A 22,154-nucleotide genomic window follows, 5' to 3' on the forward strand; every position below is an offset into this window, starting at 1 on the left:
CTTTATTTATATTCCTAATATCATATATAAGAGAATGTCGACGTTTCGGCCTCAGGATAGGCCGAAACGTCGACATTCTCTTATATATGATATTAGGAATATAAATAAAGAATAATTATTGAAATAAGTCCTGTGAGTGCCCTCCATCTACACAATTGCTCTATACCTTCTATTTGAGGATAGCACCCAGGCTTGGCAACACATGTGTGGAAGAAGTGCTAGGCTACCGGCTACAGTATATATATATATATATATATATATATATATACATACACACATTTTAAACAACACATATAAAATCTGGCACTCAGCTAGATTGAAAACAAAATTGAAGAGTTAGTTACAGCACTTGGCCAAATGGTGATAGGCCCAGGATCACATCAAGGTGTCTTCCTCCCTGGGTCCCTAACCTACAGCCACACAATGTATGTCTTCAACCAAACATACTGAGATACAAACAAGGGTGACACAGACCCTTTGTAATTTCCCTAGACACATACAAAACAAGGAAATGGACTGCATTCTCAACCGGACTCGGTACACATCCTATAATCTTTCAAAACTCACAGACAGCTGCACAGCTTTCAGGGACTTTTATATATATATATAAACAGCAAAACTTATTTTTATTGTTAAGAGAGATCATTGCTTTATATTATAACATATTTTTCTTTAAGCTAGCAATAAAAACTTGAATGTCTCTGTCATTTAAATCATTTAAAACTCAGGGGCCAAAATAAACACTTCAAACCACGTGTCACGAAAAAGCTAAGCGTGTTTTGCAATCTGTTTAGCACAGCTTCTTGCAAATAACCAGCTAGAAAGAACCAGCATTTACTGTCTATATATGGAGAGAGACTCAGAAAATGCTCTTATCTGCCCAGATACTGTCCAATGCCTCCAATATACAGTTGGATACACTAAAACAATTAGATTTTTCTGGTACATAAGCAGACATGCGTCATGTGTCAGCAAATAAATCAAATACCATCAGAATAAAAGACGATACTCAAAAATATTTGAGCTACTAAGCTTTAGCACTACCAACCCTGCAAGTCAAAGGGGTAGATTTATTATGCTGCGGATGCAACTGTTTCTGCCCGAGCCTTCAGGCTCACCTGAAACTTAAGTTACGACCGCTGCTTCTTAACTCATCTGCCACCTCTGAGGTGGCAGATAGCAATCATCCCAACACCCCCCGTTAGCGGCTGATTGGCCGTGAATGTGCAGGGGGCGGAATTGCACAAGCATTTCACCAGAAATGCTTGTGCAATGTTAAATACCAACATCGTATGCTGTCGGCATTTAGTAATGTTGGGCAGAGGTGTTTACCACTTGTAAAGCGGTGAAACACATAGGGCCAAATTACAAGTGGCATTCTAAATTACTTTCTCACTCACGTGCTAACTGCGCTCAAAGTAAAAACATTATCGCAGCTGGGTGAAAGTCCAATGCGCAAACTTCAGGACTTCAGATACCGCAACTTCACTAACTTCCACTCCCTAAAAAGCTAACAGTTATCGCTTGTGCGCTAACTCGACACTGCATTAGACCAACTGCGCAAAACCCAAAGTGAGTTATGAATAAAATATTAAAAGTGGAAAGAGACACAATCAATGAACTATCAAATATAACTGTACTAATAATATATATGAGAGAGAAAGAGAGAGAGAGAGAGAGTATTACTCTAAAGCTGATGTATAAGCTGATTATTACATCTGTGCTTTAGTTAAGATATAATAAAAATCTGTCCTGTTAAGTGTCCTGAGTACTTGGTTTGGGAGACACTGCTTTAGAGCAATAAATTAGTGCTCAATTAAAGTACTTATTAAGGTATACCATACACTTTTACCTGACAGATAAAATACTGCAATTATGTGTTCTTTGAGATTAGGGCAACCTCTTAAAGGGATAGGAAAATCAAAATTAAACACATGATTCATATAGAGCATGTCATTTTAAGACACTTTTAAATTCACTTCTATTTTCAAATGTCCTTCGTTCTCTTGGTATCCCTTGTTAAAACAGAACACGCACATATTCTGAACTACTGGGAGCTAGCTGCTGATGTGTCTGCACACATGTGTCTCTTGTGATTGGCTAACTAAATGTGTTCAGCTAGCTGCCAGTAGTACATTACTGTTCCTTCAGCAAAGCATAACAAGAGAATTAAGCAAATTTGATCATAAAAGTAAACTGGAAAGTTGTTTAAAATTGTATGTTCTATCTAAATCATGAAATAACATTTTGGGATTTCCTGTCCCTTTAAGAAAGAAGATTGCTTTCATAAGTAATTGACTGCTATTAGCTGCACTAGCATAGTGTAAGATCTTCATATAGAGCTGAAGCTCATTAAATCATGTTAGAGATTTCTGATTGCTACTGCCCAGTACTGTGTATCTTCTAGATGACTAGAATCTGCTGCAGCTAACTGGAACTTATGAACAGAAGGGAATTGTGGGTAGGTACTAAACAATAATGAAAAGATAATTTATCATGTCCATAAAAAATAAGGCAGAGAAAGGAATAAAGTCAGTGAAACTGTCCAAAAAGAGCAGAAGGTTGTGTTATTTGTGTAACTATGATGTCTAATGTATATTCATAAAAGTGTGGAGTGTATACCAGCTATTAACTGACATGGGGGCATATCTATTAAGCTCTGTATGGAACTTGAAGGCTCGTGTTTCTGGCGAGCCTTTAGGCTCTCCAGAAGCACCAGTTATGAAGCAGCGGTCTAAAGACTCCATAACCTGTCCGTCTGCTCTGAGTAGGCGGACAGACATCGCCGCAATTCAACCCGATCGAATACGATCGGGTTGATTGACACCCCCCTGCTAGCGGCCGCAAATCTGCAGGGGGCGGCATTGCACCAGCAGTTCACAAGAGCTACTGGTGCAATGCTGAATGCGGAGAGCGTATTGCTCTCCTCATTCAGCGAGGTCTGTCGGACATGATATCTGTAGAAAGTCAACTAGAAAATAGCACATGTGAATTTCTGTGTAAAAAAGCAAGTTATTTTACTTCAAAATTTCCTCTGTAGCGGCATCACTTTACAAAAGGAGGTTAGGCAGCCAACCAGGTTGCTTGACCTGGGACATGCACGGCAGTGTGCATCTGGCAAGTGCTGGCACAGCCACTTTATTTCCCTTCTCTGTTTAAGGACTTTTATGTGAAATCTCTTTAAGATCACAGGAAGACAAATGGCACGATTTATGAAATGTCGAGTGGACACGATTCACTATAGTGAATCAGGCGGACAGACATCGCCGGAATTCAACCCGATTGAGTATGATCGGGTTGATTGACACCCTCTGCAGGGGGCGGCGTTGCACCAGCAGGTCAGAAGAGCTGCTGGTGCAATGCTGAATACGGAGAGCGTATTGCTCTCCGCATTCAGCGATGTCTGTCGGACCTGATCCGCACTGTCAGATCAGGTCTGACAGACATATGATAAATAGGCCTCCTTGAATAGTTACATGGATAGTACATCAGTTCAACCCAGGCCAACATTCAATCACCATATGTGTAATAGTTGTGCTACATCTTCATATTTTATCACTTTCCAAAAGCATATTTCAATGTCACAAGCTACAAATAAACTAAGATTTATATTGAAGGTACTGTTGTATCAATGTTTGTTAGCGTTCCTTACTGCATCCAAAGGTGAACATGCATTGTTACTAACATGTGTTTGACTGTTTAAGTTACATTAAAGTATCTGTCTGGCTCTCAATTTTGTTTTGCTTAATTCAAAGGGTTTTTATTTGATTTTTTTATGCTGTTCCCACTTTTTTTCTCACTTCTAAGAGTCTCCTAAAATAAACAACAGTGAGACACTAGCAAGTCTGGAACTAATCTCTTGCACTTTCCAAACAGAACATTCCTTGGAGAGAGACGTTTTTGGCAGAAGTATAGAGATACGAGGTTGCAACGTACCTTCAAGATGTGCACTTTAGTCTTGGTGAAAGTAGAGAGAGTTAATATTAGATTAGTGAAAACATCTGTTTGTTTTTTAAATCTGTAAGTTCTCTTGTGATTAATGTAAAATGGAAGTTCTATACACATAAATAATCACAGACTTATACTATAAATCCTCACATGTAAACAATGTTTATTGTAAAGATACCTGCTAACATATAACATGATCTATTAGAAAAAAGTAATTCATGTAAAAAAAAAAGTTAAATTCCTATTATAATCTTCCAGTTAAACTTGTAGAAAGTGATGTTTGTGTTTGTCCCAGACCAGAGAGGAAGAAGATGGAAGACAGAAGATGGAAGAATAGGACTGCCGCCATGAAGAGGACCGCCCTGGAGGACCACCGGCATGAAGAAAGAAGCACCGCCTGAGTCCAGTTGGTCAGTACAAACTTTGGGGTATAGCTTTAGGAGTTGTTTTTTTGTGGTGAGCTTTTTTATTTTTTTTCCTCAAAGAGCTGTGCCACTTTGGGGGAATGTCCTACCAAATGCCCTTCTAAGGGAAATGCCCAACCACATGCCCTTTTCAGGGCAAATATTTTCTTATATAGGGTGTTTTTTAGATTAGGCTTTTTTGGAGGGTGGGTGCTACTTTTATTGTAGAATGGGGTTGTAGTATTTATTTGAAAAAGAGCTGTGACACTTTAGGGAAATGCCCTACAAAAAGCCCTCTAAGGGCTATTGTTATAGTAACTTTTAGTGTGAGGTTAGGTTTTTTATTTTGGGGTGTTTTGTTGTTGTTTTTTTAAAGATGGCCTTAGTTTTAGTATAGGCATAACTGTGTTTTTTTATTTTTGGTAGTGTTTTTTGTTTTCTGTAATGTTGAGTCTTGTTATTTTTTTTTTCAACTTAGGGGGGTTTTAGCTTAGAGGTGGGTGGGGGGTTTAGGTGTTAGGTAGTTAAGTAGTGTAGGAGTAGTTTGCGCTGGGGGGTTGTGGTGGTATAGGGGTTAATAGGTTAGCGGTATTGACAGTATAGGGGTTAAGTAGTGTAGGGGGTGTTTGCAGTGGGCTATTGGTGGTTTAGGGGTTAAGTAGTGTAGGGGGTGTTTGCGGTGGGCTATTGGCAGTATAGAGGTTAATGGGTTAGGAAGTTTATTGCGGTGGGCTATTGGCAGTTTAGGAGTTAGTTAGTGTAGGGTTAGTTTGCGTTGATGGGTTATAGCAGTTTAGGGGTACATAGGTTATTAGGTTCTGTGTGGTATATTTAAAAGTGATCCTTTACTTTACATCACCAACGTCGGTGCTGATGCTGCTTGGAATATTTCGCCAGCATCGCCACCCATTGCGATGTATAGTAAAACGTTCCTCTGCAATGCTGCCTTTAAAGAATAAAATATGTTGTATTTGTTTTTTACGTTGTTCTTTGTTAAACCCTTACATAAATTATAGTGAGTATGTTACTTTAAAAAAGAGCAAAGTCATTTTTGTAACTTCTTTATCTCAATTATGTTTTAAATGGACATTCTGATGAAAAAATTGCTTGCTCTCATTCATGTCATTTTTGCTTTAACGACTTTAGATAACTATGGGCTATATTACAAGTGGGGCGCGTCAAGCAATATTGTGACCGCGCTAACTAGTGGGCATATTACACGTTGAAGGTAAATGGTTGTTCTTCAGCACAAACAAAATTTGAGCACACAGGATTAGTGCTCCTGAAGACCTAGCATAAAGTGTAAAAGTAAAAAAAAAGTTGCACCAAACCTAGCATAATTACATTAAAATAAAGTATTATATACTCACATATACAGTTTCTGATAAACACTGTTTTAGTATTAATAAAAGTGTTTTATGAGGGTTAAAAGGGATATGTTATATGACAAGGTATTTGACTGGGAAGTGCTATTATGTTTACAAATATGTGTGTGTATATATATATATATATATATATATATACAGTATATACATACATACACTGTAAACCCTTTCCACTCAAACACCCTTTAAACATGAAAAATAATTTTCATTGATTTTTTTTGTAATGTGTTTTAATTAGAAATATTTAACATTCCAATGTTCTTCGCATAGAAGAAAATGTTCTTTTTATTTTTAAATATTTATTTCTATATATATCAGTATACATATCAATACCTGCTTATATTCATATAGATATATAGGTATAGATATATATTTTATAAAAAAAAAAAATCTGATATTTATAGAAATAAATATTTAAAAATAATAATAAAATTTTCTTCAAAGTGAAGAACATTGTAATGTTAAATATTCATAACTACGTTTCATCTTTAGCGCAGTTGGTCTAATGCGATGCAGGGTCAGCACATGAGCGATAAGTGTTATGTTTTTTTTTAACAGCATGTTCCATTAAAAGTTTACTTTGAAAGCAGTTAGCACATGAGTAAAAGAAAAAGTTAGCATGCCACTTGTAATATGGCCCTTTGTGATTAATTCCACACAAAGGGTATAAACACATAGAAAATCATGTATTTGGGGACATAGCGACATAGCATAGCAAGCATAGCGTCTTCAGAGCAGAACAAAGCTGGTGAACCAATAAGAAGTGGCATATGCATGTAGTCACCAAGCACCAGCTGCATCCTGCTCCCAAGTAGGACTTTACTTTTGTGTCTAACACATTTGTGGGGGTCAAACATATGTAAACTAGGGTCAGTGCTAAAGAATTATACTTTCTAAAGAACTGGAGCATGTCATATTTGCATCAGAATGTCCCTTTAAAGGGACAGCCTATACCTTAGTCATCTTAAAGACTTACCTTAGATTAAGCTGCAAATAGCCTCCTACACCTATTTCTATGTCATTAAGCAGGAAATGTAAAAAAGTTATCTTAAAGTGAATATTGTTTCTGGCAACATTGAAATGGCTGCCAAGCTCTGCCCACTGATGACATCATGATCTGGGCTACATATGGCATCCAATCACAAAAGGCTCACTAGTTCAATTCAACAGACTGTCAATGCTATTCAGCAGGGTGCCTAGATGCAACCCATATCATGATGTCATCAGTGGGTGGAGCTTGGCAGCTATTTTAAAGTGGCCAGAAACAATATTGATTTTAAAATAACTTTTTTTTTACGTTCCTGTTGCATTATATAGAAAGGGTTGCAGGAGGCTATTTGCAGCTTAGTCTAAGGTAATACTTTAAGATGACTAAGGTGTAGACTGTCCCTTTAGATCTCACTCCCATGTGCACAAACATTGTGTAATATATTTACAGAAAAAAAGACTATTCTTATTTCTTTTTTTATCATGAAGTTGTTTATCTGAACTCAGAATTTCTGAGAAATAAACATTGTAAAACACATTTACCAAAAAGTGATATGTCAGACACTCTTCGAAAGTAAGCAAAGAAAATATAATTCCCTTCAAACTGAAACATTCTCCATTTAGCTTAAAACAAGGCAAGTATCTTACCAACAATGGAAGCCAGCATACACTGGCAATTATCATGATCCCAACCAATTGGACCATCATTTCAACTTCACTGTCCCTCCTCCTCTGGACAGACTCACGATCATGGTACACCCTGCAGAGAGTCACCACACTGATGGTGTTTAAGACAAAGGAGATGCAGACATAAAAGATCCCAGTCATTGAGAAGATAAGACCAAATGCCATGTTTTTCGAGTCTTGTAGCAAAGTTAAAAAGCACCAGGACTTTGGATACTGTAGGGTATAATTTCCAATCCCCCATATGGGCAGTAATGCTATTTGAAAAGCAAAGAACCAGACCATTACTACAATAACCCAAGCTCTCTTTTTAGACACATTAGCGGAACGTGAAAATGGCTTATTTATACCAAAGAATCGCTCTGCAGCCATGGCGGCTCCAAGTAGTAAAGGGCACTGCCCATAAAAAACCATTGAAAGTCCAAAAAAATTACAAAGATGACACTCCTTGTCCAAAGACATCCAGTCAAATTCTAAGACGTGGTAAGATACCACAATAATCCCTGTAACCAGCAGTCCCATTAAGTCTGTGACCACCAAACCACAGAGGAATATGAGGAAGGAAGAACGAGAACGGCTGTGGGTTCTCCTGGAGGCACTGACTAAAACACACAAAGCAAACAAGTTAGAGGAGAGACCAATGAGGCTGAAGATGGCTGAGAACCACAAGGAGGTGATGGGCTTTTTTGTTTCCATTGGGGAAGACATGTTTATTTGTCGGAAACAACTGCCCAGTGTGGTGGGCAAGCTTGTTGTTGCCATCTCCGGAATGGAGAGTTGGGTCATTTCAACTCCATCCAAATGATTCATTTTCTTTTTCTGTGTTGACTTTTTTATGAGGCAGAGTAGGCTGTGATCTTCTTATGGCTTTAGTCAACTTGAGGCGTACGTTGTTTATGTCTTGCATTTATCTCAAACATACTTCATAATCTACAAATAGAAGACAAACATATGCATTATTTCCTGCATTGTCAATCATTCAATATGCTTAGTGTATGCCATATTGCTGCTTTAAATGGACAGTAAAGTCAAAATTAAACTTTCATGATTCAGATAGGGCATGGGATTTTAAACAACTTGTATCATCCTATTTGCTTTGTTCTCTTGTAATTCTTATTTGGAAGCTAAATCTAGGTAGGCTCAAACTGATTTCTAAACCGTTGAAAGCCGCCTCTTATCTCAGTGCATTTGGACAGTTTTTCACAGTTAGAAAGTGCTAGTTCATGTGTATCATAAAAGATAACATTGTGCGCACTCACATTAAGTTATTTATGAGTCAGCACTGATTGGCTAAAATGCAAGTCTGTCAAATGAATTGAAATAAGGGGGCAGTCTGCAGAGGCTTAGATACAAGGTAATCAAAGAGGTAAAAACTGTATTAATATAATCTTATTGGTTATGCAAAACTGGGGAATGGGTAATAAAGGCATTATCTATATTTTTAGACATTAACAATTCTGGAGTAGACTGTTCATTGAAAATCATCTCTGATAATATTGAACACATTTTTATTTTATGATAAACTGCAATACTTCCATACAAATTTCTTTTTCAGTCCTTTTAGGTAACATCTCAGCATCAAAAGACAAATACTATTTCAGAAAGTATTAATAGTAGAAATTACATGTAAGGAACCAGGATGTAAGACAGATCTTTTTCATTATTATCAGAAGTAATAAATCACAGACATTATTTGCAGAATGATTACCACATGAAAGAGAAATAATCAAATAAAAATTGGGGGATTTTACTTGGAAGGATGGCACAAGCCATATTTTATACAGGTAAAGGAACAATAGCTGTCTAATTTGCCAAAATTAATTAACCAATATAATACTGATGTGCCAGCTATGCATTCCAAGGGTGCGTGCCCTGTGGCCACACCAGCTGGAATCTTATGTTACCCCTCAACTTGTGCTCATACATAAAATATATAGATTAGATTTAACTTTACATATACTGAGTCATATGTTCTGTGCCACTGGTACTAGACTAGTAAGAAATTAAATGTTTCCATATATTGAAAATTAATAGAACTAGTAGCTTTTTCATGCTGACTAGTAATCTATATTGATAATTTACACACACACACACATATACACATATAAACACACACATACACACACACACACACATATATACACACATACATACACATACACACAAACACACACTAATACACACGCGCAGACACACATACACACGCAAACACACACACATACATATACACATACATATACACAAACATATACACACACATATACACAAACATATACACACATATACACAAACATATACACACACATACACATATATACACACACACACATATGCATTCTGAATTTCATAAACATTTATAAAGCATTATTTTTATTGTTGAGGTTGAGAAAGGAATTTTTTTACATTTCCCGTCACGGAGAGTACCTACTGAGAGAACCCATAAAACTGACAAACAGAGTATATTGTAAACTGTGGTTTAGACAGTCCCCACACATTGATTATTTGGCAAATAAATAAACTGTCATTGACATAAATCTCATGCATTGCTTTACATGGTCAGTTGCACTTGTCTCCTCTGGTGCTCTCCCTACAAGTGCTAGGTGCACAAGACACTGGCTCCAGTTGCTGATGTTGTGATGTTGGTGGCAAATTTTAATGAACAACCTTGGGACAGCCAATCACAGGAGGTTTTTGGAGCACTAATTGAAGTTGTGGTGCAGCTGGACTCACTGTCAGCAAAGCTTGGCTGCTGATCACTGTTCTTTTAACTGTGGTGTGACAAAGGCTGGGTAGCTGGCTGCAGGCTCTCTAGATTCTTGGTGGCCCTGTGTTACAGGAGGGGCACACAGAGGGAGGGGGTCAGGCATTACACTAAGGGAACATGGTCTGTCCAGGTTGTCCTGTTGTAAAAACTTTGACCTTGAGCAAGGTGGATGGAGCAGTAACATGATCTTGTCAGGTCCCTCATTGCCTGTTGATAAATAATTGCAAGTATATAATATTTGTATCTATCCACTACTGATACTTAGCAAATTATTCAGTTTAAATCCCTCTACCACATGTATAGATAGTTGGGAGCAGCTCATTTTATGGATATCAGTGGGTCATTGGCCTTGATTCCAGTCCAACAGAGTTCCTATGAGAAAATGTTGAATGAAAGTTCTGGGGATTTTTTTTGTTCCTTTTCTAAATCATTCCAGTCCATAAGGTGGTGGGACCATCATGTAAAGAAACAAACTAGTAAACTATAGAAAAACAGGCATTTCATTGGCTTTTTAAATTACATTTTTCATGGATTTTCACAGATTTTCACCAAAGCAAAAATAAACCTCAACAACTTATTAATTTGCTGACTGCATAATGCATTTAAATGTGGGGCTTTACTGAACTATTAATATCATTATATGTGCAATCAATTTTATATAATGTTCCTGATGTTAATGACAGTTCTAATAATTACATTTAATTTCTGCACACATTACACAGTGAAAAACTGATTTGCGTTTAGTTTTAAACTTTTCTGTGATAAATTTTCTGGTTTTTTTTAACATGTTAACTTGAAGACTAAAATATAGTTGAACTGCTAATGAAGGACATTTATAACAAACAAAAAAATGTGTTCTCTTCATATCCATGTGCAGAATTAAAAACATTTAAAAATACTGTGAAAAAGCTACTGGAAAATAGGTGTCTTATTATGCAAGAATGCATTTGAAAACCTTGTGATAACTGTGGTATTGGGGTTTTCAATTGTATTTAAATAGTTTTGAATTTGAAAATACCACAAAAAAAGGAAATGCACTTTGCATGAGCATTGTACTACTTGTAATATATTTTAAATATTATATTTCAGGAGCCCCCATTCCAATTTCTAAAAATCAATTTCTTCTGCTAAATAAAGCTACTTTGGGTTCGGGGACTTGTCCCTGTCTACCACGGCTGGGTATACTTCAGCATCAAATGAGTACAAACAGACATTGCCTGTTAGTTATAATGCAAATGTAAATATTTAGTATTAATTATACATATTATTAATTATACAAATTATATATATTATTATTATAACTACATAGCCTGGGTCTTTTATTTCTAAAAAATCAGCTCACACACAATCATACATTGTTTGTATGGCTGAAAAAAGATCAAAGCATATGAACATCAGGGATACTGACTGATTTAAATAATCCCCCGTCAATTATCATTAACATTGCATGAAATGATGCTTAACCACAGAAAACAACAGCGAATCAGCTTCAGGGAAGAATTAATTAGAAAGAATACATATGTTGTGAAATTGTGGGAGTGAAAATTTGCTGCCTTATTTGTGCAATATACTGTGGTACCCAGAGGAAATAGAAGGTAGGGGGTATATGGTGTTTTACACTTATCACTTGCTTTGAACTTTATGTATAAACCACTCTTTTGGAAATAGGCCACACACTAATGATGAATACAAAAGAGGTCTGAGAAAAGTCATTTCCTTTATTACAGAATGTTAGAAGGCACCATTAAGTTGATGCATTTTCAAATATCTGGTGACAGATGACATCCGTTAAGTTTCAGGTTTTTTTCTTCTTATTTGTCTCTGATGACATATTAGAGGAAAATGAAACCCTTTTTGGTTTCTTTCATGATTCAGATTTTCTCTGTTCTCCTGAGAAAAGCTCAGGAGCGTGCACGTGTCTGGGGCACTATGTGCCAGCAGTTTGGCAAGAATGTTATCCATTTGCAAAATTTCCTGCTATGTAGTGCTCCAGACACCTATGTAAGTATCTCTTCAACAAAGAATACCATGGTAATGAAGCAAATTTGATAATATAAATAAATTGAAAACCTCAGCCGTCTGTAAAGCTTTATCACTATACACACGTTGTGACATTTTTCATTTGCATTAGAGCTAGGTATGGACGAATGTGATAAAAGTGCAGTTCTCTTGATAGACAGAATTATTCGTTTTGGACAATCAAATGTTGAATGAAAATCCATTAAAATTTGGTAATCAAATGTTATTTCCAGATTTTGAACGTTACTTTCATTTTCAAATGTTCATAATTAGTTTGAATATCTACATTTGAAATTTCAAATTATACATTTGATTTAGCAAATACTATTCAAAAGTTCAGTAGTTTGTGTGGTAGGGAATTTAGAAAATTGATACAAAATAGATACAAATATATATCGATTTAAATGTTTCTTTTTCAAATATTACATAGTTCGAATATTACATTGAAAAGAGAGCAATAGAAATACTATTACAAATATATTCATTCAAAATTTTCTTATTCGAATATTGCATAATTTGATTTTAATTATGCAATATTCAAATTAGAAAAATTGAATCCATTTAAAGTTGGTATTAGAGATACTATTACATTAAATGAATGTTAGAATGTTGTACAAACATTCAAAATTTCAAAATGAAAGAACAAACGTGTTAACATTTGTTTCACTTTTCGAATGTTGCAAAACATTCGCCCATCCCTTATTAGAGCTTGTTCTTTTTCTTCATTTATGTCCCTTTAAGGAGACATAATACACTTTTTTTTCTTTGTTCAATCTCATATACAGTATATTGAAAATGCATTAAACTGCTTTGTTTTATACCAAAATAAATATAGCTGTGATGAATAAACCAACTTTTTTATATGGGAGTTGTCCATGTTAGCAAAAGATATCCAAGAAGAAATCTAGGTATCAGATGCATTTCCTTTAACGGGACATTAAATATTAAGGGCTAGATTAAAAGTGGAGCACAACTAATTGTGCAGATCTTTTGCGCAACCTTGCACAACGAATAATGCATGGTGAGAGCTCTATAAGCACGCTCATTACATTTGTATTACAAGATGTGTAAAGTGTTCTTCTCAAGTGCAATCCAAAATGCTGCTGTAAAATGTAGTGCTTTTTACCCCTATAAACACAATTTGAAAAATGACTGATTTAACTAACCTAAAATCTATGTTTTTATTTAGCAAGATTAAAACTTTAACTATTTCTGTTAAATAAACACTGAAATCAGAAAACTTAAAATCTGTTATTCTTTTTTTTACACTTCTTTTCGCTATTTTTTAAAAGATAATATATAATACAAATGCCCTTAACCCCTTGATATATTTTAATCCCCCCATATTGATTTGCTAATTCTTAAAGGGACATTAAACACTTTGAGATGGTAATATAAAATGATAAATTGTATATATATATATAAAATAACTCTGCAATATACTTTCATTATTTATTTTGTCCCCCCTTTTCCTGTAATTGCATTCTGAAATTGTGAGCTTTTCAGTTCCTGTTAGAAATGGAAGTGCAGAACACTGTTAAATCCAGCACAACCATTGGCTGCACACTCTAGTGACCTATTTATAACTGACCCTAATTGGCCACAGCAGAGAAGGTAACCTAAGTTACAACATGGCAGCTCCCAGTGTTTTATAGACACTAAAACTTTACACTTATTTGGCCAATATTTGAACAGCTAAATAAAAACAATACATCTACATGTTATTCTCAGACTAATCTTTTCTTTGAATGCATCATTCTATCTAGCATTTGTTTAGCGTTTAGTGTCCCGTTGAAGTTCTACATCCATTAAATAATTTTGTTTTATTAGTGCAAAGAAAACCCTTAGTCCATTCCTTAATTTTTAATAAATACATTTTTATGGACTATTCAGAGTAAGTGCAAACATCATTGTTCTTATAAAAATGTAAGCTTTGTATTCAAATTTGCTGAATAAGAAAAAAAATGAAATACTTATTCTATTTTTACTACCAACTTTGTGCCAGTCTAAAAATTCTTATTTGGTAATTGAGGATATTAAAAACTTGAAAAATATGAACACATTTACTTCAGTATTTAAAGTTTTAGCAACTTTGAGTCTGAGGTCAAATTTAGCCAAACTTATCTAGCAATTTCAAATTATAACAATTTGAAAATTGCATTATAGTCACTGCACGTGACCGCAAAGTTTAACATCCAAGTCACTGAATGTGACCGCAAAGACCCACACTAAAAGAGAAATCAGGTGTGCCAAGAGACCAGCGTAAGTTGCAATCTCCCCAAGACTCCCTAATTACACACGGAATAGGGGAATACACCTTCTGATACACATACAGATTAAAGTTTAAAAAAATTGCAACATAATAAGCACTTGACAGAATATCAAGGATCACTGGTCACATTACAACTATATTGAAACAGCTACGATCACAAGTGTGACGTGACGTAGGAAAAGTCACATGACATATTTTTAAATACCAGTCCTCTCACTAACGGACCGGTAACACACACCCGCCACAATAGCGGGGAGGTCATCTCGTTTGGATCTTTAAGTTTTTTTAATCCAATTTCTGGACATTATCATTTGTTACACTATATAACAGGTACCTGATTATCAAATAGCTGAAATATATACTACAGTTATTCAATTGTTTTCTCTGATGAAATCGATGTTATAAGGGAGACGTCCCTTTTTATTTTATGTATGCTTTTAACAAGTTATTAAATTTCTGTCTAATTATCAAATGTTTTATTAGTTTTTATATATATAGATAAGAAGTTCACATTAGACAACAAGTTTATATATATCAGTTGTATATACCTGTTTATATCTTTTTATTAACTGAATGTTGATAAATACTTAGGATTACCTACAATAAATATATAATAACAACATTGCAGTACATACATTAAACATTTATCCAATCACAAAATACAATATATTCGAATTATAGAATTTAACTAAATACTCTACCCGTGCTAATCTAGCGCTGGACTACATTCACTACATATCAACCACTGTTTTCTTAGAGGGGAATACATTAGTCTAGCAGGGTCAATTCTCCAGCGCCTCATCTTTCTCACTACCACTGTTAAATCCAGCACAACCATTGGCTGCACACTCTAGTGACCTATTTATAACTGACCCTAATTGGCCACAGCAGAGAAGGTAACCTAAGTTACAACATGGCAGCTCCCAGTGTTTTATAGACACTAAAACTTTACACTTATTTGGCCAATATTTGAACAGCTAAATAAAAAACATACATCTACATGTTATTCTCAGACTAATCTTTTCTTTTGAATGCATCATTCTATCTAGCATTTGTTTAGCGTTTAGTGTCCCGTTGAAGTTCTACAATCCACTAAATAATTTTGTTTTATTAGTGCAAAGAAAACCCTTAGTCATTCCTTAATTTTTAATAAATACATTTTTATGGACTATTCAGAGTAAGTGCAAACATCATTGTTCTTATAAAAATGTAAGCTTTGTATTCAAATTTGCTGAATAAGAAAAAAAAATGAAATACTTATTCTATTTTACTACCAACTTTGTGCCAGTCTAAAAATTCTTATTTGGTAATTGAGGATTATTAAAAACTTGAAAAATATGAACACATTTACTTCAGTATTTAAAGTTTTAGCAACTTTGAGTCTGAGGTCAAATTTAGCCAAACTTATCTAGCAATTTCAAATTATAACAATTTGAAAATGTATTTTATTGTACTATGTCCAGGTTAGAAAATTTGATGTGTATCACCTCAATAAATGAAAAAAGAGACTTTCTGTGTGATTAGTGATACTGATTGGATCAACAGTAGTGCTCTGCAGTTCCCATGTGGTATTTTACCAATGAGGGGGGGGGTTAATACATAGCATTGGCAGTGTCACTAATGATAAAATTACATATTATAACAAATATAACAATACTATTACTATGACAGCCATGAAATCACAGGCAAATAAACTAGTATGCAATAAAACATACCAGCAAAATCAGACCTTTTTTTCTATTTTTCAGCTTTAGTTCGTTCAAAAAATTCCTATTTGTTATCTGATGAACAGGCATAGAAGAATGTAAAACTAGAAAACAGTTAAATAAATTGTTGGCAAAGGCCTAGAAAAAAAAATAAGCAAGTCATTAAAAATGGACGGTCTATTATATTGACTTCCTGCCTGTCTAAATGGTGTATCAGTTTGCTTGTATCAGAGATGTAAATACTTAGGGGACTAGTATTAGACTATGTTTAAAGGGCTGTGAAAAACAAAATTTGTCATCTCTAAATTAAATCCAGATTTGATTCATCATCGTGGTAATAAACCATAGTAACATGCTGTTCCAGATACACACACACAGCTTGTACTGACCCATTTCCCTATACTTCAATTACTTCATTTATTTACAAAAACGCATTGGGAGATTGAACTATAAACTGAGATTCAGGTAGGACGTATCATCAGGGCCATTTAAAAAGCCCTAGACCTGTGCCTAATTAAAGGGACTCTGAACCCAAATTTTTTCTTTTGTGATTCAGATAGAGCATGACATTTTAAGCAACTTTCTAATTTACTCCTATTATCAAATTTTCCTTCATTCTCTTGGTTTCTTTATTTGAAATGCGAAGAATAGTAAGTTTAGATGCCAGGCCCATTTTTGGTGAACAAACTGGGTTGTTCTTGCTGATTGTGGATAAATTCACCCACAATAAAAAAGTGCTGTCCAGAGTTTGAACCAAAAAAAAAAAGCTTGATGCTTCTTTTTCAAATAAAGATTAGCAAGAGAACAAGGAAAATTGATAATAGGAGTTAATTTAGAAAGTTGCTTAAAATGTCATGCTCTATCTGAATCATGAAAGAAAAAATGTGGGGTTCAAGTGTTTTTTTTAAGCCTATGCACACATAAATTCATTATTTTATTATTATTATTATAAAAACAAAATAACCTGAGCAATATCTTGTGTTATTATCTAATCAGAGTGTAAAAAAAAGTGTTCTTGGAGACAAAATAACAGGATGCCAGATTTAGTTGAGAAGCTTTTCACATGAGAGGAAGTTTTGTTAACTCAGGACATTTTGGAAGAGTCATAATTAGGTCCATGTCAGAAATCAGAGTTAGATAGGGGTCACGAGCTGTCATTTTGTGGTTAAAAAAACCATATGTTTACATTTGTATTCTTTTATTTCAATCCCATTATATTTTATCTAATTAAGGAAAATAAATGCTTTAATGATTTAAACAGCATATTAAGTTACAGATGTCTTTGTTTTGGCTCTGCCAAGAAACCTTAAAGGCCTCTTCCTTTTCATCTCTTTTTTTATAAATGCATTAATTTGACCAGGTTGCAAGTGCAAACTCACATTAGCCAAGTAAAACATGCTCTAGAGGTCAGAGGTTAACCTTTAATGGACTCTGTTCCATTTAATCATTAGAGAGACAGTCAAGTCCAAAAAACTTTCATGATTTAAATAGGGAATGTAATTTTTAAACAACTTTCCAATTTACTTTTATCACCAATTTTGCTTTGTTCACTTGGTATTCTTAGTTGAACGCTAAACCTACGAGGTTCATATGCTAATTTCTTAGACCTTGAAGAGTGCCTCTAATCGGAATGCATTTTGACTGCTAGAGGGCATTAGTTCATGTGTTTTCATATAGTTAACATTGAGCTCATGCACGTGAAGTTACGCTGGAGTGAGCACTTGATTGGCTAAAATGCAAGTCTGTCAAAAGAACTGAAATAAGGGGGCAGTCAGCAGAAGTTTAGATAGAAGGTAATCACAGAGGTAAAAAGTGTATTTCTATAACAGTGGTTGGTTATGCAAAAACTGGGGAATGGGTAATAAAGGGGATTACTTTCTTTTTAAACAACAACAATTCTGTGTTTGACTGTCCCTTTTAAAATGTCAAAGTTCTATTGAAGTGGCCAAAAAGCAATATAAAATTATTTTTTTTGTGACTAAAAGTTGCAAAAAAAAATAAATACATCATAAATACAATGTTTATACAGATTCTTGTTCAATGTAGCCACCAATCAGCAAGCTCTACCCAGGGTCTGAACCAAAAACGGACTGGCTCCTAAGCTTAAGATTCCTGCTTTTTCAAATAAAGATAGCGAGAGAATGAAGAAAATTTGAGTACATTAGAAATTTGCTTAAAATCGCATGCTCTATCTGAATCATGAAAGAAAAATGTTGGGGGTTTTAGTATCACTTTAAAATCATGCACTAGTGACTTTAAAGAGTTAATTCTCATGCATGTTGTCTGTTTGGTCAAATGCAAGTTTTATACCTTAATTAATAAATGGTTAAGTTATACTAATTTTTTCTATCCTTTCCAGATTTTTTTTTTTCCAGATTTACTAATTAAAATCCTGTCTTTGTTTTAAATATTTTCTTTTGATTGTAAACTTGAGAGCCTTTCTACCTGCAGGCCACTTTGAATACGTTCTCCTATCATTAATTGTGCTTAAAGAGACATGAAACCCACATTTTTTTCTTTCATGATTTAGAAAGCGCATGTCATTTTTAAACAACTTTCTAATTTACTTTTTTTATCTCATTTGCTTCATTTTCTTGATGTACCTTGCTGAAAACCATATCTAGATTGGCTTAGTGGCTGCATATTGGTTGCTGCACATAGATGCCTCAAATGATTGGCTCATCCATGTGCTTTGCCATTTCCTCAACAAAGGATATCTAAAGAATGAAGCCAATAAGATAATAGAAGTAATTGGATTGTTGTTTAAAATTGTATTCTCTGCTTGAAACTTAAACAAAAAAATTTGGGTTTTGTTGTCTCTTTAAAGGGACAGTATACACTCATTGTCATATAACTGCATGAAATAGATACTATAAAGAATAAGATGCACAGATACTGATATAAAAATCTAGTATAAAACTGTTTAAAAAACTTACTTAGAAGTTCTAAGTTTAGCTCTGTTGAAAAGGTGGCTGGAAAGCCCACTGCAAGTGGGAGATAAGACACCACCCCCCCCTTCTTTTGCATATGAAAAGACCCTTTACACAAACAGGGACAAGCTGGAGAAGGTATCTGATGGTATCACATAAAACTTTGGGGCTTGGTTAGGAGTCTGAAAATCACGAGCAATGTTATTTAAAAAAAAGCAAAACTATACATTATTTAAAAAACAACTTTATGGGCTATATAAATAGATCATCTACAAAAACATTTATGCAAAGTGTATAATGGCCCTTTAAGGACAGGTCATTTCTCTCCTCTGTCAATTTAACTACTGTGGTAATGTACCCTCACAAATGTAACCTATTCTACTGTACTTGTTTGTGTATGTATTGTAATACTTTGTATGTGCTACAGAATCTGTAGGTGCTTTATAAGTAATCATTATAATACTTTTCCATCTGTAATTCCAAAATCTTTTAAATGTTTCTTCCCATTCATTACACAATCCATCTAATATAAAATCTATTTTTTACATTAAGATCTATTTCATGTGGTTTTAAAACAGCTCAGCCCCATCTAGTATATATCCGTCTGGTTGTCTTATTGGCCACCCAATTTGCTCTTCTGCCTATTGAATGATTATGTATTTATAATATCACATTGGTTCATAGCAAACAATCAGATAGCAATATTATCCAATATTTTCCTATTTGGTATTTAACAGTATTATAAAAAAACGCAATTAATCCAATATAAAATCGCTTGTTTTTATTACAAAAGCTCAAAAAAAGTTTAAAAAAATTACAAATTTCTTTATGATGCAAAGTTCCAAAATTGAGACTAATTAAATAATGCATTCATTTTAGCAAACACTTGTTTATAAAGACTCTGAAATCATTCAAGAGTTTATTCCCATTAATACAAATTCCGCTGGGATCATAACTCTAAGATTGTTATTTTTTTTTACAAAATCTCATTATTATAAAATTATAAAATTTACTTTTGCAGTTACTAAAAAAATACAAATTTCTTCATGAGGTGAATTTTTTTTTGAGGACTACTTAAAATCATACATTGGTTTTGGCAAACACTTGGGGGCCGAATTATCATTGTGCGAGCGGACATGATCCGATTTTGCGTATCAATGTCCTCTGCACATCGATAAATGGCCGACAGCATACGCTCTCGGCATTTATCATTGCACCAGCAGTTCTTGTGAACTGCTGGTGCAATACCGCCCCCTGCAGATTTTGCGGCCAATCAGCCTCTAGCAGGGGGTGTCAATCAACCTGGTCATGTTTGATCGAGGTGATTTCTGGCGATGTCTGTCCACCGCTTCAGAGCAGCATGCGGACAGGTTATGGAGCAGCTTGCCAGAAACACGGTGCATCAAGTTCCATATGGAGCTTGATAAATATGCCCCTTGGGGCGATTTATCATGCCCGAATGGGGAAAAATACCCCTGTTTGCATGAGAGCCTTCAGTCTTAAGACCCCTGCTCCTAACTTGTCCGCCACCACTGAGGCAGTGGATATCAATCTGCCCGATCGCATACGATTGAGTTGATTGACACCCCTTGCTAGCGGTCGATTGGCCACGAATCTGCAGAGGGCGGCATTGCACAAGCAGTCACCAGAACTGCTTGTGCAATGTTAAATGCAACAGCATATGCTGTCGGCATTCAGCGATGTCTGGTGGACATGATACGCTACGCGTATCATGTCCGCCAGACATTAATAAATCAGCCCCTTGGTTAGAAAGATTCTACAGCTGTAATTCTTAAATGTTTTTAAAAGTTTCTTCCCATTCCAACACAATCCATCTAATATAAAATCAGTTCTCTCATTAAAGAGACAGTAAAGTCAAATGAATCGTTCATGATTCAGATAGAGCATGCAATTTTAAACAACTTTCCAGTCTAATTTGCTAGATTTTTTGTTGTTGAAAAGTTTACCTATTAATGCCTTAGAAGCAGCAGTGTCCTACTGAGAGTTATAGCTGCTGATTGGTGGTTGCACATCTATTTTTCATTGGTTCATTCAATGGGGCCTATTTATCAAGCTGTCAACTACTTGCATTCGACGGTACCAATACACTCGCCTAAGATCGACTACATCGCTGCCGCGGACCTGAATACGCTCTCCTTATTTAACAAAAAAGCTGTCAAAAAGCCGCGCACCAAGTATGGGGCGATGAGCAGCGGACTGTTGTTAACTAACAGTCAACGATCTCGCTGCTATTCGGACTTTTTCCCAGCTTTATTTGTATTCTGTCACTAAACACCGCCACTATACTAAACTGTTTTAACCCCTATCCCGCCGCTACCGGACCCCGCCGCCACTCTAATAAACGTATAACCCCTATTCCTTCTCTCCTGGAGCCCACCGCCACCTACATTATACTTATTAACCCCTAATCTGCCGCCCCCTACACCCCCGCCACCTACATAACGTTATTAACCCCTATCCTGCTGCTCCCGGCGCCCACCCGCAACTGAATAAATGTATTAACCCCTAAACAGCCAGCCCCCCACATAGCCATAAACTAAATTAACCTATTAATCCCTAAACTAACAATCCGTTAACTTTATATTAAATATTAACTTATTCCTATCTTATAATAAATTTAAACTTACCTTTAAAATTAAGTTAAACTATATTAAACTATTAATTAACCTTACCCTAACTATTATAATAAAATTACATTAAACTATATTAAATTACTAATTAATCTAACCTAACTATTATAATAAAAATTACATTAAACTATATTAAATTAATAATTAACCTACCTGTTATAATAAAATTACATTAAACTATATTAAATTAATAATTAATCTAACCTAACTTTTATACTAAAATATAACATAAAACTACAAATTAAAATAAACTATATTATATATTTAAGCACCTAAACCCTACTCAAATAATTTAATTCTACACTTAAAAATTACAAAGTTACAAAAAACTAACTAAGTTACAAACAATAACAAACACTAAGTTAAACAAAAAATAAACACTAAGTTACAAAAAATAAAAAAGA

General features: G+C 34.8%; 1 protein-coding gene and 1 long non-coding RNA gene across 4 annotated transcripts in view; one reads left to right on the forward strand and one right to left on the reverse strand.

The window, feature by feature from the left end:
- Window positions 1-22,154, reverse strand: part of TBXA2R (thromboxane A2 receptor) — a 165,044-nt gene that overhangs the window by 13,866 nt on the left and 129,024 nt on the right. For all 3 annotated transcript variants that reach the window (XM_053703120.1, XM_053703121.1, XM_053703122.1), the window contains exon 2: window positions 7,373-8,338. In XM_053703120.1, the coding sequence (XP_053559095.1) occupies window positions 7,373-8,218 (846 nt within the window). In that variant the 5' untranslated portion in view covers window positions 8,219-8,338. The remainder of the gene's footprint in view (window positions 1-7,372; window positions 8,339-22,154) is intronic.
- Window positions 4,241-22,154, forward strand: part of LOC128649706 (uncharacterized) — a 257,962-nt gene continuing 240,048 nt past the window's right edge. Inside the window, exon 1 of the long non-coding RNA XR_008400686.1 lies at window positions 4,241-4,358. This is a non-coding gene — a long non-coding RNA (uncharacterized LOC128649706). The remainder of the gene's footprint in view (window positions 4,359-22,154) is intronic.

Source organism: Bombina bombina, chromosome 2 (assembly GCF_027579735.1).
Source record: "Bombina bombina isolate aBomBom1 chromosome 2, aBomBom1.pri, whole genome shotgun sequence".
Lineage (NCBI taxonomy): Eukaryota > Metazoa > Chordata > Amphibia > Anura > Bombinatoridae > Bombina > Bombina bombina.